Genomic DNA, 27841 nt, shown 5'->3' on the forward strand with positions numbered 1-27841 from the left:
TAAATAATATCTCTCCTGTAAGAATAACGCTTAATGAGTAGTCGTGTCAATTAATTTAATAGGTTTTTGAATTTGGGGTTGGTGACTACAAATTAAGTCATACAGTGGTACTATAATCTGTACCACTCTCTGCATAGCTCTTAATCAACTGAGAATGTTGTGTACATTAAGGTGCGTACACACGCACTACGGCCGCCAACGAAGGGCCCGTCAGACCCTCCCGCTGGGCGCTACTGTCGCCTGAAAGTCCGCCCAGCGGGAGGGTCTGACGGACCCGTCGTTGGCGGCCGTAGTGCGTGTGTACGCACCTTTACATGCCAAGATGTATACATGATTCAGATCATACATGAAGAATGTGTAATAGAGGAAGAATCCCATCATTCTCCTACAAAGTACCTGCACATCACTCCTAGATGCTGAGAGCCTGATAGGTGTTCTTTGTTCCTGTCTGTACCTTCTACATGTACACCTACTAGGGCTAGTTTTCAATTCTATTCTATTCTATTTTATTCTAAGTTTAGTTAAAGTGCATCTCTGATGTATATTAAAAACACAGAGGTACGCTAATGCTTAAAGGACCACTATCACTAAAATGTCAAAATTTAAAATGCATGTAAACACATACAAATAATTTCTTCAAAAGTAAAGTAGTAAAATGAGCCATAAATGACTTTTCTCCTATGTTGCTGTCACTTACAGTAGGTAGTCGAAATCTGACAGAACCGACAGGATTTGGATTAACCCATCTTTTAATGGGGGATTCTTTATTTTCAAAAGTACTTAATAAGCCTTGTTCACATTGCGTTCCGATCGGATTAACATTCGCGTTGGGTTTTTTTTAAACGTGATTTTTTTGTTGTGATTCCCGGCGCTTGGGTGGGCGGTGTGTTTTTGTTAAAAGCACTTTTCTAAGCGCTTTTCCAGAGCGTTTTTTTTAATTCACTCACTGACGCAAGTCAGGAAGTGAACTCATTGACCCGGAAAAGAATAAATACAATCTATTTATTCTTAAAGGACTTACGAGCCCAAATAGGTAAAAAAAGAGAAGTACCTTAATCACTTTTAAATGCACGGAGGACGCAATCCGCGCCCTCCGTGCAGTTCTGCCGGGTCCCCGCAGTGTGATAGCCCCCCGTGCCGCTCCCGACCCCACGGACGGGGTCGGGCTCCCCTTCCTCTCCTAAGATGGCCCCTGGAGCTGGCCGCGGCTGCGCAGTCCGCATACACGTTAGTGCTGCTGTGCAGCTCTAGTGCCCTCCCTCCCGATCCACGCACAGTAGCGTGGATCAAGGGGGGAGGCCCTAGAGCTGTGCAGCCGCACTAACGTGTACGCGGACTGCGCAGCCGCGGCCATCTTAGGAGAGGAAGGGGAGCCCGACGCTGTCCGTGGGGTCGGGAGCGGCATGGGGGGCTATCACACTGCGGGGACCCGGCGGAACTGCACTTAGGGCGCGGATGGCGTCCTCCGTGCATTTAAAAGTGATTAAGATACTTCTCTTTTTTTACCTGTTTGGGCTCTTAAGTCCTTTAAAGGGAAGGTTCAGGGACTATCCCAAAAAAATAAAAATCCCCATCCACTTACCTGGGGCTTCCTCCAGCCCGTGACAGGCAGGAGGTGCCCTCGGCACCGCTCCGCAGGCTCCCGGTGGTCTCTGGTGGCTCGCCCGACCTGGCCAGGCCGGCGGCCAGGTCGGGCTTCTTGTGCGCTCCAAAATGCGCCTCACGGCGGCGCGATGACGTCACCAGACGTCCTCCGGGCTGTACTGCACAGGCTCAGTAGTTCTGAGCCTGCGCAGTACAGCCCGGAGCGCGTCCAATGACTTCAGCAAGCCGCCGTGAGGAGCATTTTGGAGCGCACAAGAAGCCCGACCTGGCCGCCGGCCTGGCCCGGTCGGGCGCGACACAGGAGACCACGGTGAGCCTGCGGAGCGGCGCCGAGGGCACCTCCTGCCTGCCACGGGCTGGAGGAAGCCCCAGGTAAGTGGATGGGGATTTTTATTTTTTTGGGATAGTCCCTGAACCTTCCCTTTAAAAACAAGAACATAATCACTGCACAAAACGATTTTGTGAGCATTTTTCATATACCTTCCATTGAGGCGGAATCGCCCCGAAAATGGTCCATGCAGCAATTTTAAGATCGGAAACCGAATGGAACACCCCAACCTGAGCTAGCGCATATGAAAGCATGGTGTAAGCACTTTCAGGGCGATGTTGAAAAATCAACAGCGCTTGAAAAAATGAAAAAGCGCCTTTAGTGTGAACGAGCCCTTAGTGAATGACAGTTGCTCCACCTAACTGCCAAAGAAGTGTGCAGCGAGCAGGGAGACTGGAAAGCATCTTTGAATAAATCGTTGTCAAGGAGGGTCTTTATAAAGAATAAAGGCCATACCGCAAATCCCCCATGAAGAGATAGACTAGCCCAAAACCTGTTGGTTCTATCAGATTTCTACTACTTACTGTAAGTGAAAGCAAGATGTGAGAAAAGTAATTAATGGCTCATTTTACTCTGAAAGAAATGCACTTCTTATTTATGTGTTTACATGTATTTTAAATTTTACAATTCTGGTCCTTTAAAAGTTAGAATGCCCCAACACGTTAATGGCCTCAATTCACTAAGCTTTATCAAACACTTTATCAAACTTTCGATAATTTACCTCATGAGTAAAATCTCATTTTGAATTCACTAAAGGTGTTATAGATTTATTGAACATTTTATCGATAAAACATTTGTTCCCCTGCTTTCCCTCACATATACGAACTGCACTTTGTATGGTTTTTCTATGCTAAGATTATGCAAAATGTCTGCTCTACCTAAGATGTAACCTTTATATGATACCTACTGTTGACACTGTCATGATTGTCTGTTTGCTGTTCATTTTCTCTTTATCTTTGAAAAAATATAAATAAAAGAATCTTTAAAAAAAAACATTTGATAAATCTATACCACCTTACTGAATTGAGGCCATTGTCTGTCTAATAAGATTCACTCAAACTCTGTATCAGTCGGGTTTCGATGCATAGCTCCACTCCTTGCAGAAAATGGCCCTGGCCTTTTCTTTATCAGATAGAGAAAAGGCAGAGGCCTTTTTCTGCAAGGGGGCAGGGTTACACACCAGAACCCAGCTAATATGGGGCTTTGGTGAATCTTATAATACAGACAATGGTGTGGAGCATTCACATTGGCAACGACAGGCTGGGATGACCAACAGAATAGAGTGTCAGCTTCCTGGCCAGTAGCTTTTTGTTCCCAAAAGCAGATAGCATCATATAGCTTTAAAATTCCTAAGTTTTGGCAGTATTGAAATACTTTTTATGTTACATACTTTCAATCAACAAGATTGTTATATGTAAATTAGAGGAGTCTGAGACAAGGTGTCAGTGGAATCAAACTGAGGAGTCGAAGATGGATGATTATTGTGCCGATTCGACAGCCCTGGACAAAAAGTTGTTGTTTTTTGTTTTGTTTTTTCTTCCTCTAATTTCCCACATATCCTCTTTTCCTAAGCTTTTTTTTTTTGCTGTTCTTTCTCTTACACCTTCTCTTGGGAGACAGGAAGCGGTGTTTGCCAGAGGTACATTTTGAAGAACTGGGTGCATAAAGATTTTTCTTTTCTTTGTTTTGTAATGGCTTTTCCCAAACAGCTTGACAAAAGGAGCAAATGTTCATATGCATCACTGTATGATAAACAGGAGTTCTATTTTTATCATAGACTACTTTTAACAAAACAGCGGTAGTATTTTAGAAGGTGGTGGTTTAATTAGGGTGGAGATAATAATGGTTGCGTTTATGTGTTTATCTGGCACCGGGTATGCTTCACAAGCAGGTAATTGCCTGAATTCACATGGTCAGCCTGGCAAAATCTTTGTATAGACAGATAAGTGTTTTGCTTTCTATAGACTTTTAAAAAGAGATGCCTTTGGGTTGCATTTAACTGCAAAGATAAATGTGCTGGTCTTTTAAAGGTACATCAGGTGACTTGGCAGTCTATCGACTACCAAAGTATCAAATGTCACCCAGTGTTTTAGCATACTGCATGTCACAGCACCTCCAAGCACCCACTCACCATCCTCTGCCGGAACACTGACAGAAGTCAAGGGAATGTTACAGTCAGTGTGGTAAAGCTGTGTGAATGAGGAGGCCTTACTATTTAAAAGGGTTTAGATTAATGTCAGGAGTATTTTAGGGCATGAGACGGTGATCAGGATTAGGATTGCTAAAGGATAAGGGCTAAAGTTGATCTAAATTACCCAACTTCACAATTAAGCTGCATCTAAGCAGACTCAGTCGTTTCCCCCATTGGCTGTAAAAAAAAAATATATATATCATATCCACCATGCGTGGCATGTGCCTCTGCTGAATGGCTTGCGGCACTTCCGTCCCACCCCTGCCTTCCAAGTCACTTGGTGGAAAAGAGGGGTGATGGATATTTACAAAGCATTGGCACTAATAGATCAGAGGAAGGAGCTAACCCTCCCCTCAAAAAAATAACCCCTTTTTTAAAACTATAAAACAACTTGTAAGTAAAATCACAGAAAGCGCTGCTGTTAGGATCCTCTGGTGTACAAATTGCACAATTTATTGAATAAAACTATCTGAGATAAGTAACCTTTGTTGAGACTTCTTAGTAAAAATATTAATGACACAACTAATGTGGAAACCACTACAATAAAAAACCTGCTAAAAAAGTATATGTACATATACTGAAAATAAAATAAATTGATGGGGCTTGGGCAGATAACACATTCAAGGCAGGAGCTGTTGGAGTCCCAAGTTTTACCCGGTGAAGTGCGCGCTCTGCAAATCTAATATAGTTCAATTGCCAGGGAACCTGTAGTTGATGATAATAATGCTTCCTCTGTAGCAATTGGGGTCTTTAATGGACCCAGTCCCACATTAAATGGTATGCAGTTCCTTGTGTTAGGCAAATAGTAATGCTTAGATGAATAGATGAAACTGAAACACTCTCACCCGCTGCGTGCTGACTTGTATTCGTTTCTGATGGTACACACAGCTAGGTCTTCATGGGAGCCGCTCCATCCTGCTGGCCCCGGCCGGTGGCACAGTAGGAGAGACTAGACGACAGTGTTCCGTCGGGCAAGTATGCCCGGCTCCCCTGTGGATGGTGTTGATCCTGGGATGGCAGCGGTGAATAGCTGAACGGACTTCCGTGTCCCGGCTTGATGGTAACAGCCGTGCGGCTCCATCCCACCCAGTTCCCCACTGGTGGTGACGTCACACAATGCAGCCTCCGCTTCAGTGGGGAACTGGGTGGGCTGGAGCCGCACGGCTGTTACCATCAAGCCGGGACACGGAAGTCCGTTCAGCTATTCACCGCTGCCATCCCAGGATCAACACCATCCACAGGGGAGCCGGGCATACTTGCCCGACGGAACACTGTCGTCTAGTCTCTCCTACTGTGCCACCGGCCGGGGCCAGCAGGATGGAGCGGCTCCCATGAAGACCTAGCTGTGTGTACCATCAGAAACGAATACAAGTCAGCACGCAGCGGGTGAGAGTGTTTCAGTTTCATCTATTCATCTAAGCATTACTATTTGCCTAACACAAGGAACTGCATACCATTTAATGTGGGACTGGGTCCATTAAAGACCCCAATTGCTACAGAGGAAGCATTATTATCATCAACTACAGGTTCCCTGGCAATTGAACTATATTAGATTTGCAGAGCGCGCACTTCACCGGGTAAAACTTGGGACTCCAACAGCTCCTGCCTTGAATGTGTTATCTGCCCAAGCCCCATCAATTTATTTTATTTTCAGTATATGTACATATACTTTTCTAGCAGGTTTTTTATTGTAGTGGTTTCCACATTAGTTGTGTCATTAATATTTTTACTAAGAAGTCTCAACAAAGGTTACTTATCTCAGATTGTTTTATTCAATAAATTGTGCAATTTGTACACCAGAGGATCCTAACAGCAGCGCTTTCTGTGATTTTACTTACATTTTATGCTCAGGTTTGGGGACCCTTTTACAGAATCTGCAGCAGCTGGTGTGGGCGCAACGCTATATACAGTTATAAAACAACTTGCACATTTGCCAAAGTAGGCAACTAAGCAAAATTATTATAGCAATTCTTTAGGATCAGAGTCTACCTTTTTTTTTTAATCTGTGAATAAAGTTATCACCTCTTAAGGGGCCCATACACTCAGCCGATTTTTGGCCGATCGATCAAAATCGATCGATCGCAAATCGATTGACCAATCGATCAATTTGCAGCCAATTTCGATCGATTTCGGCAGGCTGGAAAATCTATGTCGATCTGTTGAGATTGCTGCTGATCTATCTGCTGCTAATCTAATGCTGGGCATACACGGCATACTATCTTACAGATAGTGCGCCGGTAACGAGCCGTCGGCTCGATGCCGCCGTCACCACTCATCTGCGCGGATAGATTCCCGCTCGTCTCCGCAGGCGCTGCTAATCAGCCGCTCGTTTCTTCCCATTATAGTATAGAGCGCAGTATCGATCCGGCGGGGTATCGGACAGGTTGAATATTATCAATCGAGCCGCTATAAAACGTGTCGTGTATGCCCAGCATTACGAGTATATGGCCACCTTTAAGGTGGCCATACACTCGTTAGATTAGCAGCAGATAGATCAGATAGATTTCGGATCTATCTGTTGAGTTTAGGAACATTTTTTACTAGGAACAGATTTCCAATAGATTTCAGTATGAAATCTATTGAAAATCCATCTGATGGCATTTTTTGCCAACAGATTTCCATTAGGTCCAATGCAAAATGATAAGCAATCTCAACAGATCGACCTAGATTTTCCAGCATTGATTGATCAGTAAATCGACTTGCGAACGATCGGCCGCTAATCGGCTCAGTGTATGGGCCCCTTTAAAGTGAGATGAAAATAAACTAATGAGATTACAATTACATGTATCCTCCTACTCCCAAACATGACCTTTTTTATATAACCCATTGTTTTATTTTATATATTTCCGACAAGGTATTTTGCAACATGATACTGTCAAGGTATTTTGCAACAGGTACTGTCAACACAGAAGCTGTCACTTCCATGCCTAAAAATTAACTCTTTCAGGAAGCAAAAACAAAAACAAGTAAAACAGCTTGGTTATTAATATGTTTTGCAATGTACATATACATGTTTATCTCATCACATTAATACCCCTTATAATAAGGAAGTATTGGTGGACTTTACAGTCACTTTACTTGAAAGCATTTTTATTCCCTTTTGCACTTCATTAAAATTTGATGGTGCGCCATAGCATGCATTGAAATTGTAATACATTGCAAGATTGTAAATAGCTTAAGAACAAACAGTGGGACAGCTTATGAAAGGATTTTTTTTGCAGTGTCCTTAACTTAGTTACAAATGTCCCCTATTCTGGTTTTGTGGCGCAAATTATTACCCACAGTCACCATTTTATTTCAAAAGGACATCCCTCTCTCATGTTGCAGTCAACAAAAGCCATCCATCCAGGTTTGGCTCAAACCACTCCAAAGTTGCAGAACTGTGCCTTGCATACAAACAATGCCCTGCTGTCTGCAGCCTCAATTTAAAACACTTCCTATTTTTTTATTCCTAAACACAAGTCAACACATTGTCCTGAAAATCCCTTTTAGCCTTCTGACATGATTACCTGTGGGAGATTTCCAGCAGTGACCCTGTATGGCACACACTGCTGATTGTACATAGCAATCTCCTGTAACTATTCTCCCGATAGGCTTAAGGGGCCCATACACTCAGCCGATTTTCTGGCCGACCGATCGATTGATCGTTTGCAAATCGGTTGGCCAATCGACCGATCGATGGCCGATTTCGATGGATTTCCATCGAACTGGCAGGGTGGAAAATTTAGGTCGATCTGATGAGATTGCTTATCAGTTGGCCTTAATGGAAATCTGATGGCAAAAAAATGCCATCAGATCGAATTTCAATAGCTTTCAAACTGAAATCTATTGGAATTCTATCCTGGTAAAAAAATGTTCTAAAAACGCATCAGATAGATCATCAGATGCATTTCTTATCTATCTGCTGCCAATCTGACGAGTGTATGGGCACCTTTATTTAGCAATGTAATGGGCATGATTGTTCTAAACGAACTGGAAAAGTGCATCTAAAAGATCCAATTTATAAAGGGCACTCCCCATTATTTAAACACTCAGCGCTTATAATAAATTCTGTACAGGATTTCTTCTATGTTACCTGTCTTGCTGGCATAAATGTGATTCAATCACAAGGTAATTTAGACACCGGGTGATGCAGAATGTAGAAAGGATAATATGCTGTTACTAACATTCTATTGACTTTGCAACAGAAGCACCAATTAAAGTACTGTCTTAGTTTCCCATTGATCAGCTATCCCTAAATGATGCCTAACCCCTACCTTTCCCTCCAATGTAAATCCATTTCTGATGCCTAACCCCTCCCCCCCCCCCCCCCCCCCACTTCTAGCATACAGTTTTTTCTACAGTGCCTAAGCCGAATAAGTGTTAAATCTAAATCTATCCTCCTCCTACCCTATCCCCTAAAACTTTCCCTCCTGAAATACTTCCTATCCCTAAACGCTAACCCTAACTGACACTGATCTTCTGATGTTTTTCTTCTCTGGTGCTTGGTTTGAGCGCAGCTATCAGTTTTACTGTGTGAACCGGACACGCACTAGGCTATAGAATAGCCAAACCTAGGTACCTACTTTAACTACTTAAGGACCACGACAGTTGAAATCTACGTTTTGATGGCTATCTGGCTGCCAGTGGGTAGATTTCAACTCACCGCTGCTGCGCACATCTGCCGTTGTCGCCACTGAATCCCCGTCTCCCGCCGCAGCTCACTTGCTCTGCCTGTCTTTATGATGGCAGAGCCCTGTGAGTGGGTCAGGAGCTGATTTCATTGGCTCCTGGCCCTGACTTTCAAATTAAGCAACTCCAATTGGCTTACATTGAAAGACCGGGTCAGGAGCCAATGAAAGCGGCTCCTGATCGTCTCACAGGAAATCTGCTGTCATAGAGATGGCAGAGTGGGTGGCCCAGGTTCCCGACAGCGCTTTGTCAGAACGGAACACTTCCACCCTCCTTTGCCTCAATGGCAAACATCCACTGACTCGGCGGGACACTGCGCATATGAAAGAGCGACCTTTTACATACTATTGCCGGTGCACAATATGAGCAGAACGGATGGCTCGTTACTGCGGTGGCCACATGAGTAAACTCCTACGGGTGGGGGAGCCAGGGAATAGCCTGCAATGCTGTTTTACACCTGGCATCACCTATCAACATGGACTATTCCAGTGCCCCGTCGCCGTCAGTGTGTCCTCAGGGCTCACTGTCTTACACAAACATGTAGAGAAAAATGACAGCACACAAAAAATATATGCCGATTCCTTTATTTATATTTATCTTACATTCATCAAAGATGTTTTCTCAAAAATGTTATCTTTGATAGTATTCCTTTACATATAATGTACTATGTACACACACAGTGCAATTTTCTGAATATACAAATTTTATTATGTCTGGAAATAATATAGTATTACGCAGTAAGATTCCAATGTCAGCAATCAAATTTGGCATCAATGATAATATGGAGATGTTTTGTCCCTTTTCTTCCATCACTGAAAGAACAAATTTTACCATACAAGAAAATCCAAAGGGGAATTAATAGGTATTAGACTCCCTGCACACTGGCAATCCGTTTTGCGATTCCGATTCCGTTTCCGATTTTAATTCCGATTTTCCCTGAATACATTCAACAGAAAAGCGGATCAAAAAATGCAGCATGCAGTAAACATTAAAAATCGGAATCGAATGTAAAAACCGATTAAAAAGCGGAATTGGAATTGCATGCAGTGTGCAGGGAGCCTTAAAGTGAACCTTAAGTCAAAAATTAAAAATGAGTTTTACTCACCTGGGGCTTCCCTCAGCCCCCTGCAGCTGATCGGTGCCCACGTAGAGTCGCTCTGATGCTCCTGGACCCGCCGGCGGCTACTTCCGGTTTCGCCGTCACCGGCCGTCAGGCTGGGTTCGCAAGTGATTCTTCGCGTTCCCAGCTACAATAGCACCCCCTATACTGCTATTGCGGCCTTCATTGCCGCAATAGCAGTATAGGGGGTGATATTGTGGCTGGGAACAAAAATTATACAAAAGAGTATAAAACAATGATGTGAATGCAAATCATGAATAAAGCAAAACAGTTATAAAAATTAAATGTGTCTGAACAGATTAGTACTGCTGTCAATCCAACAGTCTGATCCCTACAGGACTTAACTCACAAATCCACTGGAGCTGCATAGGCAATGGGCATTTTTTCACACTGGCTAAAAGTGAATTTATTAACATAGTAAGATTTATGCTGCCAGCATAAAAAGATGAAATAAGAAAGGATGTTATAAATGATAAAATCTGCCTTGGGGATCAACAGAGAGGAAGCAAATGTAAATCATAAAAATTAGATTAAAAGTGGCTGGGACTGTGTAAAATTTTAACCAATTGTTCTCTGGTACACATATAAAAAAAAAAAATAGAATTGCTATCAATGCAGCTTCACATGCAAAGGAAATATTTCACAGAATAGTATAGATTTACTTGCTACTTTGAAGAGGCCTAGTTGTACAGATTCATCCTCACTTCTAATTATGGATTTCACTGATAACGGGAGATGGTCAGTTTTATTTTTAGGTATAAAAAGTCACAGCAAAAATGATAAAAAAGACAAAACTGAATAAAGAAATAGTGATAAATTTTACAGAAACAAACGATTTGATCAGAATTTTCCAAAAGATTAACTGCTTGTGTCTAAAATAAACTACTGTATAGATTTCCATTTCTTAAAGGATACCCGAGGTGACGTGACATGATGAGATAGACATGGGTATGTGCAGTGCCTAGCACACAAATAACTATGCTGTGTTCCTTTTGTTTTTCTTTCTCTGCCTGAAAGAGTTAAACATCGGGTATGTAAGTGGCAGTTCCTGTCAGGACTGGGTCAGACTACAGTGTGACCCCCTCACTGATAAGAAATTACAACTATAAAACACTTTCTTAGCCGAAAATGGCTTCTGAGAGCAGAAAAGAGATAAAAAGGTAAATAGTTTATAGATTTTAGCTATGGCATACTTCAATGAATGTGTCATTGAGCAAAAACAATACAGCAATAAAAACTTAAAAAATATATTTAAATATAAAATATAACTGTGGAATATCTTAAAAAGTAATTTTTAGGAGAAGGATAGATCCAATTGTTTATTGTTTATTTTCCCCTTGGGTGTCCTTTAACCTGTTCAGAGCAGTTTTCTGGAGTGAACCATTCAATCAAAGGTTTGCCGTCGAGTAAAATAAAAAAATCTTCTGAACTCATTGTATTGAACAAATGGTATAGTCAATGGCTAGCTACAGACATATTAGGCACTAAACTGTGTAGTAAGTCAAAAAGAACCAATGACCGCTTCGATAGGTTTGATGGCAAAATCACTAGTCACAATGATTTATGCAAAAAATGTGGATAGCTAATCAAAGTACTACTACACACTGCAAAAAGAAATTGTGAGCCAAGTAAAAAAAAAAAAAAAAAAGGCATTTTCGCTCACAACAAGAAAGTGAGCAAATGTATTTACCTCTCATTTTAATGATAAACAGTGATGAGATCTTAGTTACAAATATTTACAAGTACATTCAGAGCCAGGAGATTTCAACATTTCACTGTACAGCACTTTCTTAGTTCTTGAAAAGGTACTCTTGTTCAGGGACGTAACAAGATGAAGCCAGTAAGAAGGGTCCCCAACATAGGTGCAGTGCAGTTTCTAGGCTAAAATGCACCCAGGGCGAGGATGTAAAAATTGCCCTCCCCCCCCCCCCCCCCCCGTAGCAAGGTATGGGTGCCCGCAGTGTAGGTTAGCCAGGTCTGGTTGCACTCAGTATAGATTCCCCCAGAATAGGTACCCCAGTATAGGTAGCCAGGTATAGGTCCCCCCAGTATAGGTAGCCAGGCATAGGTGAGCCAGTATAGTTGCCTCCGGTATAGGTTAGCCAGGTAGGTGCCTCCAGTATAGGTAGCCAGTATAGTTGCCCACAGTATAGGTTAGATAGGCAGGCGTCCCCAGTATAAGTTAGATAGTTAGGTGCCCCCAGTACAGGTTAGCTAGGTGGGTGCCTCTAATATAGGTAGCCAGAATAGTTGCCCCCCGCATAGGTTAGATAGGTAGATGCCCCCAGTATAGGTTAGTTAGGTAGGTGCCTCCAATATAGGTAGCCAGTATAGTTGTCACCTGTATAGACTAGCTAGGTAGGTAGGTGCCCCCAATACAGGTTAGATAAGTTAATGCTCCCACTATAAGTTAGATAGGAAGGTGCCCCCCAGTATAGGTTAGGAAGGTGCCCCCCAGTATAGGTTAGATAGGTAGGTGCCCCCCAGTATAGGTTAGATTAGGTAGCTGCCCCCCAGGTTAGATAGGTAGCTGCCCCCCAGTATAGGTTAGGGAGGTGCCCCCAGTATAGGTTAGATAGGTAGCTGCCCCCAGTATAGGTTAGATAGGTAGCTGCCCCCCAGTATAGGTTAGATAGGTAGGTGCCCCCCAGTATAGGTTAGATAGTTAGGTGCCCCCAGTACAGGTTAGCTAGGTGGGTGCCTCTAATATAGGTAGCCAGAATAGTTGCCCCCCGCATAGGTTAGATAGGTAGATGGCCCCAGTATAGGTTAGTTAGGTAGGTGCCTCCAATATAGGTAGCCAGTATAGTTGTCACCTGTATAGACTAGCTAGGTAGGTAGGTGCCCCCAATACAGGTTAGATAAGTTAATGCTCCCACTATAGGTTAGATAGGAAGGTGCCCCCCAGTATAGGTTAGGAAGGTGCCCCCCAGTATAGGTTAGATAGGTAGCTGCCCCCAGTATAGGATAGGTAGGTGCCCCCCAGTATAGGTTAGATAGGTAGCTGCCCCCCAGTATAGGTTAGATTAGGTAGCTGCCCCCCAGGTTAGATAGGTAGCTGCCCCCCAGTATAGGTTAGGTAGGTGCCCCCAGTTTAGGTTAGATAGGTAGCTGCCCCCAGTATAGGTTAGATAGGTAGCTGCCCCCCAGTATAGGTTAGATTAGGTAGCTGCCCCCTCAGTATAAGTTAGATTAGGTAGCTGCCACCCAGTATAGGTTAGATTAGGTAGGTGCTCCCCAGTATAGGTTAGATTAGGTAGGTGCCCCCCAGTATAGGTTAGATTAGGTAGGTGCCCCCCAGTATAGGTTAGATTAGGTAGGTGCCCCCCAGTATAGGTTAGATAGGTAGGTGCCCCCCAGTATAGGTTAGATAGGTAGGTGCCCCCCAGTATAGGTTAGATTAGGTAGCTGCCCCCTCAGTATAGGTTAGATTAGGTAGCTGCCCCCCAGTATAGGTTAGATTAGGTAGGTGCCCCCCAGTATAGGTTAGATTAGGTAGGTGCCCCCCAGGATAGGTTAGATAGGTAGGTGCCCCCCAGGATAGGTTAGATTAGGTAGGTGCCCCCCAGGATTGGTTAGATAGGTAGGTGCCCCCCCAGGATAGGTTAGATAAGTAGCTTCCCCAGTATAGGTTAGGTAGGTGCCCCCCATGATGGAGGGGGGTGCCGCAGCCGTGGGGAGGGCAGCCCGACCTCTCCCTCCCTCTCCCCGGGCCGCCCTCCATGCGATCCCCCCTCGGATGGAGTGCAGAGTAATGCGCAGGGAAGCGCTATAGAAAACTACTCACCTCGCTGGCTCCAAGCGCTGCTCTCTCGCCGCCAGTCTCCTCTCTGCCTACACGCTGATACACACACACACGCTGCTAAACAGGAAGCAGCGTGTGTGTGTATCAGCGTGTAGGCAGAGAGGAGACTGGCGGCGAGAGAGCAGTGCTTGGAGCCAGCGAGGTGAGTAGTTTTCTATAGCGCTTCCCTGCGCATTACTCTGCACTCCGTCCGAGGGGGGATCGCATGGAAGGCGGCCCGGGGAGAGGGAGGGAGAGGTCGGGCTGCCCTCCCCGCGGCTGCGGCGCCCCCCTCCCAGCAGCGCCCCGGGCGGCGGCACGCCCCGCACGGCCGTAGAAACGGCCATGCATAGGTGCCCATTATAAAAGCCGCAATTTGCAGCAATGGGCGAAAATCTTGGTCCTGAGAGGTGCAAGAAAAAATAATGGGTGCCAAAACTTCCCGCAATGCAAATTGCAGCTTTACATAGCAGGTGCAAAGAGTAGGGCTAGGTCATAGTAAAATATTGGTAAAGATTACCAATATTTTACTATGAGAATGAAGTAGTAGAAAATCATTTTTTAACTGATATTCTACTAGCGGCAATCCTCCGCACTCTTTTAGCTATGCTAATCTAAAGTCTCCTGAATAGCAAAAATTGATTGTAGCTCATCATTTATGAAAGCATGACAACTAAAAGCATATACAATTAACCCTCAAGCCAGTTTATTTCACCTGCACATCATAAACTGAACATCAACTGGAATGGTGTAAACTTGAACACTGTCTGGGCCTTGTCTACCATGGTGTGTTGCTCTAGAAATCCCTAACATCTAATGCTCAATTCATGAAGCTGGGAACCTAAATCAGCACATGAAACAACATAGTTCATAAGCTGATTAAAAGCCACTGGATCACTAAGCCAACCATGCTGAATAAAAATGCACCAGTTCTTTGCCACTCTCCAGCCAACTAGGTCTATTTAACATGGAGGGAGGTGAGAACATGCACAGAAGATTGACCCTTACAGATGCATTAGTAGATGCTGAAACCAAGCACCATATAAAACCTCGACATACTAGCTGGAAAAGGTCAAACATTTACACATATTTGTCAGACAAATAGATGATAGACAGTTGGCACTTTATGGAAACCGTCAATGTAGAAAATGATTGAAATCACACAAGGGTAACAGACTGAGTACAGGCACTGGAACTTACTGTTGTAGCAATTCAGCTCTCAATGTCGAGAGAAAAATTGACCTATTCACCACGACTACAAATCAATATAGAGATAACAGAAAGTTTACTACCTGGAAAAGGTGACAACCTGGAAGCCATTGAACCAACCTCAGATAGGAGCTGGCAGATGCAATATAATATGTGAATAGGGCACTGAGCCTGTAGACAGCTAGTGGCGAGGTACATCTTGCTCAGGTGAATGAAATTGCATCTGGCTGTACGGAAAAATGAAAGATGGTGGTGTGGTGCTGAAAGCATTCTTTAGAAATGTTGGCCCATATTGATAGGATAGCATCAGGCAGTTGATGGAGATTTGTGGGATGCACATCCAGGGCACGAAGCTCCCATTCCATCACATACCCAAGATGCTCTATTGGATTGAGATCTGGTGACTGTGGGGGCCATTTTAGTACAGTGAACTAATTGTCATGTTCATTTCAAATTGGTTTCTTGATTCGAGCTTTGTGACATGGTGTATTATCCTGCTGGAAGTAGCCATCAGAGGATGGGTACATGCTGGTCATGAAGGGATGGATATGGTCAGAAAAAATGCTCAGGTAGCCTGTGGCATTTAAACGATGCCCAATTGGCACTAAGGGCCTAAAATGTGCCAAGAAAACATCCCCCACACTTCTACACCACCAACAGCCTGCACAGTGGTAACAAGGCATGATGGATCCATGTTCTCATTCTGTTTATGCCAAATTCTAACTTATCAGACCAGGCAACATTTTTCCAGTCTTCAACTGTCCAATTTTGGTGAGCTCGTGCAAATTGTAGCCTCTTTTTCCTATTTGTAGTGGAGATGAGTGGTACCTGGTGATGTCTTCTGCTGTTGTAGCCCATCCGCCTCAAGGTTGTGCTTGTTGTGGCTTCACAAATGCTTTGCTGCATACCTCGGTTGTAACGAGTGGTTATTTCAGTCAATGTTACTCTTCTATCAGCTGGAATCAGTCGGCCCATTCTCCTCTGACCTCTAGCATCAACAAGGTATTTTCGCCCACAGGACTACCACATACTGGATGTTTTTCCCTTTTCACACCATTCTTTGTAAACCCTAGAAATGGTTGTGCGTGAAAATCCCAGTAACTGAGCAGATCGTGAAATACTCAGAATGGCCCGTCTGGCACCAACAACCATGCCACGCTCAAAATTGCTTAAATCACCTTTCTTTCCCATTCCGACATTCAGTTTGGAATTCAGGAGATTGTCTTGACCAGGACCACACCCCTAAATGCATTGCAGCAACTGCCATGTGATTGGTTGATTAGATAACTGCATTAATAAGAAATTGAAGAGGTGTTCTTAATAATCCTTTAGGTAAGTGAATGTTATGGCCAGATCCTGAAGTTGGCCATTTTATGATCATATGGAAAAAACAGCAGCAGCAGAATTTCTCAAAGCCAATTTTGTGGCAAAATGTATTTAAAGATGAATAGTTGCATGCAATAGCCAACTCCATCTTTGAGTCACATGACAATCATCACAATGGCATAAACCAACACTGCCATCTGAAAAAAAAATTCTGGGGAAAACAATTGATCAGGCATAACTGAAAGCCTCTGTCCAATCACAACTACTTTCACATGCCCAATTCTTCCTGCTACAACCATAGATATAAACATGCAGGTGGGTTACCTGGGCATTCATATTCATGCTAATTCCACCATTTAGTGTGAACCGTGAAAATATTGTTATAATAAAAATAGAAAACCACAAAGTCCAGTCTAGCATTGCTGGAAACTACTTCAAGTCATTGTACATTTATGGATGAAGTTTTTATTTTATGCTCCACAATGTGCCTCTTTACATAAAGGAAGCAAAGCCATTATACTAATGGAAATGAGTCGTTCAAAAACATCCTGATGTATGTCACTGTTTGAAGAATCTGATCATGTACTAACTCGATGTGAGAAAATCAGCTTAAGCACTGTTGAAAGGGAACATTAGAGGTAATCAGGAAATGTCATTCACACTTGTACTGATTTCTAGATTATGAAGATATGAAGTTCTGCTTTATACTGGCTCTTTTATTGCACAAATTATTTAAAGGTGCAGAACAGAACATAGGCAAGGTCATTACTATAGGAGATAATTAAAATAATTTACATTTCAATGTGGAAACGGAGAGGCACGCTGCTCAGCTACACATTGCCAAGTAGTAATATGCTACAGAAAAACACAGCTTTCAAAATGCACATTTCACACTAAAGCTTGATTAATTAATGAAGTGAATGTATTGCTTTTTATGTAAATACGACATAAGTAATTACCATATATATAACTGATTACTTATTTTCTTTTATTTCATGGAGTAAAACACTGAAGATATAAGCTACAGTTTTATAATCTATTTAAACACTAATTTTCAAACCTATCTCAAATCTTCGCCAAACCTCTTCCTGATGCCCAAATATAACCTCCTCTCCCTTTATCTGATGCCTAACCCTACATTCTCCTAGTAATGTTAAAGTGTGCCTGAGATGAAAGGGTGTAAAAGTTTTATACATACCTGGGGCTTCCTCCAGCCCCCTCTCCGCAGATCACTCCCTCGCCGCCATCCTCCGCCTCCTGGATGCTCCTGTAGATGCCCTGTTTTCTTCGGCCAGTCGGCGCAGGGGCAGTCCGCCTGAGCTCCCGTGGCTGGGAGCATTCTGCCCCTGCTCAGTAGTACTGCGCAGGCGCAGAACTTTCCCAGCGTCAGGAGCCCAGCGGAGCACACATGGCCGGACATGTGCAGTTCGCCCCGACTGGCAAAGCTAACAGGACATCTGATGGAGGACAGTGGTGAGGGAGAGATCTACATGAAGGGGGCTGGAGGAAGCCCCAGGTATGTATGACATTTTTACACCCTTTTCAGTGTTCTCCCCAGAGCCTTTTAACTGGGCGGAGCGCCCGGCTGGTGGTCAGTCCCCGCCCGGCTGCTGTGATCACTACTCCCTGTCAGCAGCGTGTTTGCCGTTCTCCACACTCGTCCAGCACAGCACAGTGCTCAGCGGCTGTGGCATTGGAGCTGGCCGCTGTCACAATCTCCGCCCTCCTCCTCAGCTCCTGACATTACAAGCCAGACCGCGGGAGCTTTGACGGAGTCGGAGCACACAGAGAAAGAACTGAGGACGTGGGCTTACGGTGTTCCATCTGGTGAGCCACTGATCTGCCTGAGTAGTGCAGAGGACGGGCTCTCCTCCTCCTGTCTTCCCATCATGCAGGACATTTCCCAGCACGTGCCCCAGCCTCCCCCGATCAGAGGTCACAGCACACAGAGAACAGCGTGGAGCAGCGCTCGTTCATGCCGGGGAGAGCAGCAGCAGGGCAGATGGTTATCTGATAGCAGTAATGGTCCCCCAGCAAGGGAATCCTTGTGATGACTGTCAGCTGCCGTCTCTGTGCTACCGAGACAGGTATTAAACAACTTTACAGCCACTACTGCTTCCCTTCCCCCACTGCTCTGCCCGGAGACGTTACATAGCTAGCTGTCCTGGACATCAGTCTGCAGACTTCCTGCAGTGTGCTGTCCACTCACATACATTTTCTTTTCTGCATTAGTCTGTCTCCCTCTTACACATTTATCTCTCACACACTTTCTCCCTCTTTTTTTCTTTCCCCTTTCCCAGTCCTTTTCACACACACTCTCTGTCCCTCAAAGAATCGATATCCCTCCCAGACACTCACACCTATTCCTTATATTCACTTCTTCTACTCAACCCCCCTCTGTCCTCTATATACTGTATTTCCTGTATACAGTATGTATGTTTGTTTACCAGTGCTTGATTTTTAAGGGGAGAAGCCACAGCAGAAACCCCCAAGCACTTTTATTTTCCTTTGTAGTGCATGCTGTTTAGCCATAGACAAACAACAAGCATGTCTACACTGGGTTTGCTACTGCTATGACAGCCAAAACTATTGTGAGACTTTTTGAGTTAGATAACAAAACAGTCTGTGGGGATGTGTGGTTTTGGGCCTAAATTAGTCACCCTGTCTAAAGCCCCTTTCTGGTATGAATCCGGCTTTGGCAGCACTTTATAGGATTGTACATCAAAACATTCAGTGCAAGATGCCTTTCTCCATTAGCATCACTTTGTGTAATCCTCTCTCCCTATCGGAATTGCCTAGCATGATTACCTCACCAGGTAACAACCAGCGTGCTCCACCTACTCTTCTCCCCAGCATAATCCTCCCTGTCCATTCTCACCTAGTAGTAGCAGACATCACCCTCTTTCCCCACCCATCGTGACCATAATTTCCCACCCGGCTACTTTTTCATGCCACCCGGCTGGTAAAAAATTCTGGGGAGAACACTGCTTTTATCTCAGGTTTACCTTAACTTATTTCTAAGATCTAACCTCCCATCGCCTTTCTTCCTAACACACATCTCTCTCGTAACTCTAAAGGTATGTACATACTGTCACGGATTTGCTGGCGCCATCTGTTCAATCACTTGAAAATGCGCACAAAGGTGTGAGGTAGATTACCTCTTTAGGCTCCCAACCTCACTTAAAAAAACAAGAAAATATTCTGCATGTCCAAGCCAGTCAGACACTATAGGAAATGGTGTGGGGTTCATTCCTCTACCATAAAAAAAACTCCACAGCAGATTAATTTTACATTCATTGTTCCCTAGAGGGAGCCCAATAAACCCTAAACCAGAGCGACCTCACACCCTTCAAGATCTACTACACGGGACCTTGATAAGGCGATGCACAGACCAGAAAACCGAACCACTGGTCACAAATTCCTTCTGACCAGAGATACAGTTACTGCATGTATCCTGATGAGGGAAATTACTTTTTATTCACCTGGGAATACAAGAATAGTCATTTTACTAAAGTAATCAGTTTTACATAGATGCCAGGCATATCAAAATTATCAGAGATGCCTTAGATTGGATTTGGGTGTGGATGAACCACAAAATGCCTGTCTACCATCTTCCGAGGCCGAGATACCAGTTTCTCTGCAAGGAAATAGCAGATTCACCTGTGTTTAGACTCCGATTAAAGCAGAGAATGCCAGGAATATGCCTGTAACATTATGCAGGTTCTGATCAACTGACGCCAAGATATAACTATTTCAGATATTCGAGAGAGAGAGTCCCCAGTAAGCCTATATACCATTTAGGAGTTGTCTGTTATGCATGGTTTACTAACCAAAGAACTTTCCATGATTGGACTATTATACAGTGGTTTGCAAAAGTATTCGGCCCCCTTGATGCTTTCCACATTTTGTCATATTACTGCCACAAACATGAATAAATTGTATTGGAATTCCACGTGAAAGACCAATACAAAGTGGTGTACACATGAGAAGTGGAACAAAAAACATACAAACATTTAAAAAAAAAAATAACTGCAAAGTGGGGTGTGCATAATTATTCAGCCCCCTGAGTCAATACTTTGTAGAACCACCTTTTGCTGCAATTACAGCTGCCAGTCTTTTAGGGTATGTCTCTTTGCACATCTATAGACTGAAATCCTTGCCCATTCTTCTTTGCAAAACAGATGGAAAGCATTTGTGAACAGCAGTTTTCAGATCTTGCCACAGATTCTCGATTTAGATCTGGACTTTGACTGGGCCATTCTAACACATAGATATGTTTTGTTTTAAACCATTCCATTGTTGCCCTGCTTTATGTTTAGGGTCGTTGTCCTGCTGGAAGGTGAACCTCCGCCCTAGTCTCAAGTCTTTTTCAGACTCCAAGAGGTTTTCTTCCAAGATTGCCTTGTATTTGGCTCCATCCATCTTCCCATCAACTCGCACCAGCTTCCCTGTCCCTGCTAAAGAGAAGCACCCCCAGAGCATGATGCTGCCACCACCATATTTGACAGTGGGGATGGTGTGTTCAGAGAGATGTGCAGTGTTCGTTTTCCGCCACACATAGCATTTTGCATTTTGGCCAAAAAGTTCCATTTTGGTCTCATCTGACCAGAGCACCTTCTTCCACATGTTTGCTGGGTCCCCCACATGGCTTGTGGCAAACTGCAAACGGGACTTCTTGTGCTTTATTGTTAACAATGGCTTTCTTGCCACTCTTCCATAAAGGCCAACTTTGTGCAGTGCACGACTAATAGTTGTCCTATGGACAGATTCCCCCATCTGAGCTGTAGATCTCTGCAGCTCGTCCAGAGTCACCATGGGCCTCTTGACTGCATTTCTGATCAGTGCTCTCCTTGTTTGGCCTGTGAGTTTAGGTGGACGGCCTTGTCTTGGTAGGTTTACAATTGTGCCATACGCCTTCCATTTCTGAATGATCGCTGAACAGTGCTCCATGGGATGTTCAGGGTTTTGGAAATCTTTTTGTAGCCTAAGCCTGCTTTAAATTTCTCAATAACTTTATCACTGACCTGTCTGGTGTGTTCTTCATGGTGTTGTTGCTCCCAATATTCTCTTAGACAACCTATAAGGCCGTCACAGAGCAGCTGTATTTGTACTGACAGATTGCACACAGGTGCACTCTATTTAGTCATTAGCACTCATCAGGAAATGTCTATGGGCAACTGACTGCACTCAGACCAAAGGGGGCTGAATAATTACGTACACCCCACTTTGCAGTTATTTATTTGTAAAAAATGTTTGGAATCATGTATGATTTTCATTCCATTTCTCACGTGTACACCACTTTGTATTGGTCTTTCACGAAGAAATCCAATAAAATTGATTTATGTTTGTGGCAGTAATATGACAAAATGTGGAAAACTTCAAGGTGGCCGAATACTTTTGCAAACCACTGTATCTTTTGTTTGGAATTATCATTCCAAAGGGCACGGTAACGTGACATTGCTCAGACTATAACTAGTTATTACTTTTATGTTTAATCCTTTATTATTTCAACTATAGCAATCTGTTTCAATTGCTGTATTTTAGTTTATGCATTTTATTATAAAATAAACGATTAAAAATTGTTTGTCTAAGTGCTTGTTCTGAAAAGTCTGCAAAGAGTTTGCGTTTCCTGAGAGAACGTTACCATAACTGTTATTGATATTGTTATTTTGCTATCTCCAGAAAGGATGTTGAATTAACCCTTTTTTTCCTACAGGATGTATCTAGAGTTAAATTATGTATTCGAATACTTATTTCAAATTGGTGGCAGTGACCTGGTCTCTATATAAGATCGCAGACTGTATTGATTGTACATACAATCAAAATTGTACTGTGTGTGGACTCACCATCCAATCCAAAAGGTTACTTTGCCTGCAGTGCTGAACACCTCTTCAGGATTCCCTCAAGGTCTGAGGCTGAATGGTAAACTGCAGCAAAGGGAACAGGAACTGGAAGGTGACCTTGCATACGTCAAAAACACCTTCTAAATTATGTTGCATGCAGCCAGGGATCAGGACGCTTCAGGGCCTAATGCTGTACAGACGTGTTTTGAGGTTCTAAGCTAGAAATGTCTTTGTGCTCTTGGGGAAAGGGGAGGGTAAAGGCCGATGTAGTGACACGGAGTGGATGGGATGAGAACAATGTTCTTAAGCTTGTGCAGTGCCAGATTACCGACCAGGCAACCAAATCAATTGATTGGGGCCACAGAAGGTCAAGGTGGCTACATAAAGATTTATTTCCTGGTTTACATGCAACTCTTTCTGTCTGTAAAACACAAAATCTCTGCAGCAATGCTCCACTATAGAGATAAGAAATTAAGAAATTATACACACAGGCACACACAGTGTGTGTTATGCCCTCCTCCTAAGCTCAGAGCTGTCAGACAGGCTTGGGGCTGGAATTTTTCTGTGATCTCTTAATACAGGAGTAGCTTGCTAGCAACTGGAACGTTTCTGCGATCTATTCATACAGGAGTAGCTTGCTAGAAAGGGAAGATTGAAGTGTGCCAGGCAAATACATCTGTAAACTTTTCTTCCATAATAGCACCATCATTTGGACAATCTGCTCTGCTCAGAGGCCTATAAGTTCTGTTTGTGATGTTCACAGTTGGTTCTGGTTATTGCTGAAAAAATTAGCCTTAACTTATTAGCCTTATTTTTACCAACCAAGTAAGAGGCCCATAAAGATTTATTGCCTCTGTTCATGTAGTCCTTAAATCATTCTTTCAGTCTGTAAAAACCAAGATCTCTGCAGGAATGCTCTACTACATAGATAAGAAATTATACACAGAGGCACACACAGTGTTATGGCCCCTCCCTTTAGGACAATCTGTTTCGCTCAACTGAGAACCATCTAGAATGTGTGCAAGGCTTAAGTATAACCAATCTCACTCTACCCTATCCCTGACCATCCTATTGAAAGCAAATCCAAATCTCATGTATTACCAGAAATCATCTATATGTGCTTAAATGTGATGCAGGTATAGCCAATATGTTGCAATTGGTAGTAGCAGCTAGTTCAAGTCCCAATAACTGCCAGTAGCAATCTGTGCATTGCATCAATCTTACATTTACAGTAGCACCCCAGATTTCCCCAATGCCAAAAATAAATGATCTCATGCTTCCCCCACCACCAACATGGCTTTAACTTTTGCCCATTCATTGCTCCTCCTAACTCCACTTTCCACATGTATACATTAAAGCAGAATGATTCAGCATGATAGGATTGCTATTGTATTGATACTTTCCCCACAAGCTACATCAACATTTGGAAGAGGAAGCAATGGGTGCTGAGGTTGAAACAGATGACTTACATCAACATTTGGAAGAGGAAGCAATGGGTGCTGAGGTTGAAACAGATGACTTAAGGTAAGTATTAATTAGTGTTATCAGAGTTGGGGGAGATAAGCATTAGTTGTCATGGTTAAAAAGTTAAGATTAGGCTTTAGGAAGGGGAATTTTCCCACTAAGTGAGTTTAAAGTTGGGCATGAGAGATGGGCTTTTATTTGAGGGGATTGGATAGGATTAGGTAACCGACAAGGGAGAAGTACTGAAACACCAATAAAAGCATCATCACATAGCTGAAGATCAAGATTCACTTCAACTACAATATCCAGCATGCAATCCTGCCACCACAAAAGAAAAAAAAAAACTAACTGGTATAAACAAATACTATACCTAATTATAATATTAGATTACAGAACTGCCCTTTGCACTAACACAAAAATACTGTAGATGACAATTCACCACATTAACAAGATATACAGTATCAGTGGAGAGCAATAACTGCATAGAGATATCAGTGGGGAGCAATAAATACCAATGTGAAATTTGCATAACCTCAGTCCCTGGCTAATAAATAAGCACAGCAGGAACATTACCATCATCGGTGAACAGTAACTACAACATTCTAAAACACATCCATAATCATTATCTACAAAATGGTGGGCTTTTCCTAACATAGAAATGTAAACGCTGATGCTGCTACTATTGAAAAAAACATGCCTGCAGGGAGACTCCATAGTGGTTAAAGTCACATATACAAGCTATGTCTGTTTTTTGGGGGACAATTCAGGAATGATATATGAACTCCTGAGAGGTATATGGGAGCTAGGAGTGGTGGAAGGAGCAGAACAGCTTCAGTCCTTGCTCCAACATCAGACATGGGTGTCTGGGAGGTTAAGATTACACACACCCTACCAAAACAGAAATGGGGTGCAGAAGAAGGCAATGCTGAACTAGTCAGCACAACCCTTGTTGTATGCCCTTTGATGGGCTTGATAGGTTACATTTCAATTCATGTGGCATTCTGTTTGCAGTGCTAATTAATAAAGTACTGTATTTTCACAGAGAGTAAAACACCTTTACTGCAGTGAAAAAATAATGGCATGTTCAAATATCAAAGAAACTTTGAGCAAGAAGTTTATGGGAGAATGGAGACTGTTTACTTTGCTGAAGAATAGAGTTGATCAGTTACTGTCACACACAATATCTATTAGTGATAATTATGGATGGCAATTTCATGATGCTCACTGAAGGAACATTCAGCTTGGTTGTCTGTTGATATGGGAAGGGGACAAAAGAGGACAAATCGAGAGGCATCACGCTGTGCAGACTAGAAAGAACAGTTAGGACCTGTTTCCACTACACGCAGACTGAATGCAGAATGGATGCAGAAAAACTGACTCCAATTAATGCCTATGGGAAAATCTGCATCAGAAAAATCGCGTTTAGTGGAAACAGGCCCATAGGCATTCATTGGAGTCAGTTTTTCTGCATCCATTCTGCATACAATCTGCGTGTAGTGGAAATAGGCCCTTAAGAACAGTCAGTTGAGAGTGATCCATTGCTGCAAAGCACTGAAGGAAAAGCCAAAACGATCACAGAAAAACTGAACTTGTGAGTTTCACCCACAACCATCACAAATGATAAACAGGTGATAAGAATCAAGTGCGATTACGTCTAGATAGGGAACACACTTCTGCGATATCGCAGCCAGTTTTACATTTTTTTGCCATGCTGCAATAGTGTTTTTGGCTGCATTTTTTCACAAGTGATTTTTAATTTCTTGAGGTTTTCTGTCCGAATCTTTACTGCGGAAAAAATGCAAAAACAAAATGGGGATAAACACAAAGAAAAATCATAATTCTTGAACAGCCCTTCAAGTTAAATTAAAGAGAAACTCCGACCAAGAATTGAACTTTATCCCAATCAGTAGCTGTGTACCCCCTTTTACATGAGAAATCTATTCCTTTTCACAAACAGACCATCAGGGGGCGCTGTATGACTGATATTGTGGTGAAACCCCTCCCACAAGAAGCTCTGAGTACCGAGGTACTTCTGGCAGTTTCCTGTCTGTGAACCCGGTTACATTGTGGGAAATAGCTGTTTAAAGCGGTTTCCAACGGCCAAAACAGCAAGCAGCAGCTACATCACTTGCCAGCAGTAAAAATGTCACCATGTAATAAATGTCAGAATATAAATCAGGGATTTAAAATATTTTACAATGGGCAAACACTGACTAGATCATTTATACATAATTATTGTAAAAATGAAGCACTTTTTTATTACATTATTTTCACTGGAGTTCCTCTTTAAATGTGCGGCAGTACAAGTTTCCGGCAGTGCAGCAAAATGCATGCATAATGGGCAAGTGAATTCCCTGCCTTAACCTCCCCAGTGTCTAGTTTCCCTGCAGTATTTGTACCAAAAGCGGTACAATTTTTTTTTTTTTAAAGGGAACCCTAGGTGTGAGACCTATGGAAGCTGCCATATTTATTTCCTTTTAAACAATACCAGTTGCCTGGCTGTCCTGCTGATCTTACTGGTCAGTAGGGTCTAAATCACACACCTGAAACAAGCATGCACCTAATCTTGTCAGATTTGTCATAGACATCTGATCTGCATGCTTGTACAGGCTCTCTGGCTTAAAGTATTACAGGCAGAGCATTAGCAGGACAGCCAGGCAATGTGCATTATTTAAAAGGAAACAAACATGTCAGTCTCCATATTCCTCTTACCTCAGGTTCCATTTAAGCGTTTCTTCATATTGTAAGCTGTTTTGTAGACAGCTTTGCAAGTTGCGGTCTTGCAAGCACTTTTTTTTCAATTCTTTAATTTTTCTTAAAAGATTATATATTTTTGTACTTTATTATTTGCTGCTATGGGCAATAGTGCTTTCCATATTGCTTTTTTTTTTTTTTTTTACACTTGGATTTTTTTTTATTGGATCCAATACAGATGCCTGTATTGAATCCAATAAAAAAAAACCTGAATTTTCTGCCAGATGTGATGACGCTGTGTACGCCCGGCACCAGTGGGCGCACGCAGTATCATCAGAGGGGGACATGTCGGGGGATGCGATCGCCGAGGGACAGAAAATGACGAGGAGGAAGAGGAGGGTTGCTTTCACGAGTGATTACCCGTGTTTCAAATGAGGCCTAATTGGCGCAGGTGTGTGGCAGGGATACAAGGGGTTATTTACCCATAATTCCGCCGTCCACTCTGCGTTCCAAACAGCTTGCACGCGACCTATTGGTCGCGTTGCAAGCCTCACCACAGCGCACTTCTTCCAAGCTGGAAGGAGGGAGTGCGCTGGTGTGATGCTTGCAACGTGACCAATAGGTCATTTGCAAGCTGTTTGGAACGCAGGACAGACAGCGGAATAATGGGTAAATAACTCCTTGTATCCCCACCGCACACCTGCGCCAATTAAGCCTCATTTGAATCACGGGTAATCACTCGTGACTACTCATGAGAGCAACCCTGGTTGCCAGGGATTGCCAAGAAAAAGATGGAAATAAGCAAGCAGGGAAGCCATGAGATGCCGATGACAAATCCCGCACCCTAGCAACGCAGCATGTGAATAATTGTAATAACTGGATGAGCCTGACTTGTCCTTACCAACTGTAGATTTTTTTTTTTTTTTTACATTTTCATAACACTAGGGAGGTTAAGGAAAACACCTACTTTGGCCATGAGAGATCAATTTATGTAATGTAAATTTTCAAGGAGAACTTATGGAAAAGCATGTAATTAGTTTGATAAGGTGACCATTTTTTCAGAATTGTTATGGATCGTGCCAATTTATTTGGTTATGTACATCAACCTTGGTCTGAGGACACACTTAATACAAAAAAGGCATAAGTCCATGAAAGCCTGTCTGCTGAGCATGTACATAACTTACCAATATGAGGTTAAGCACCAAGAGCATACTTACATGGTATTGTTCTCAGGTAGAGATTATCTCTGATGACTTGCTGTAGCTTGTGGTCTATGGAGCCTTTCTGGAACTGCAGGCTAAGGTAATGGCGGAGGTCTTTATTTATAACTTTACCTGTAACATAATAAAATACTGAACATTAGATTATTTAAAGTAGTTAAAAATGTGTTCAAAGCTATACAACTTTTAATGGCATGCAGGATTGGATAAGAACAGTATATCTTTGTAGAAAAGAACTAAAAAAAAAAAAAAAAAAAAAAAAAAAAAAAAACCACACACACACACACACACACACACACACACAAGATGACTTTTAACCACTTCACCACTGAGGGGTTTTACCCCTTGAGCACCAGAGCAATTTTCACCTTTCAGCGCTCCTTCCA

General features: G+C 43.0%; 1 protein-coding gene across 5 annotated transcripts in view; it reads right to left on the reverse strand.

The window, feature by feature from the left end:
- Positions 1-27841, reverse strand: part of MAGI3 (membrane associated guanylate kinase, WW and PDZ domain containing 3) — a 506679-nt gene that overhangs the window by 235816 nt on the left and 243022 nt on the right. For all 5 annotated transcript variants that reach the window (XM_068269718.1, XM_068269717.1, XM_068269716.1 and 2 more), the window contains exon 2: positions 27453-27569. In XM_068269718.1, coding sequence (XP_068125819.1) covers positions 27453-27569 — 117 coding nt within the window. The remainder of the gene's footprint in view (positions 1-27452; positions 27570-27841) is intronic.

This window comes from Hyperolius riggenbachi, chromosome 2, assembly GCF_040937935.1.
Source record: "Hyperolius riggenbachi isolate aHypRig1 chromosome 2, aHypRig1.pri, whole genome shotgun sequence".
Lineage (NCBI taxonomy): Eukaryota > Metazoa > Chordata > Amphibia > Anura > Hyperoliidae > Hyperolius > Hyperolius riggenbachi.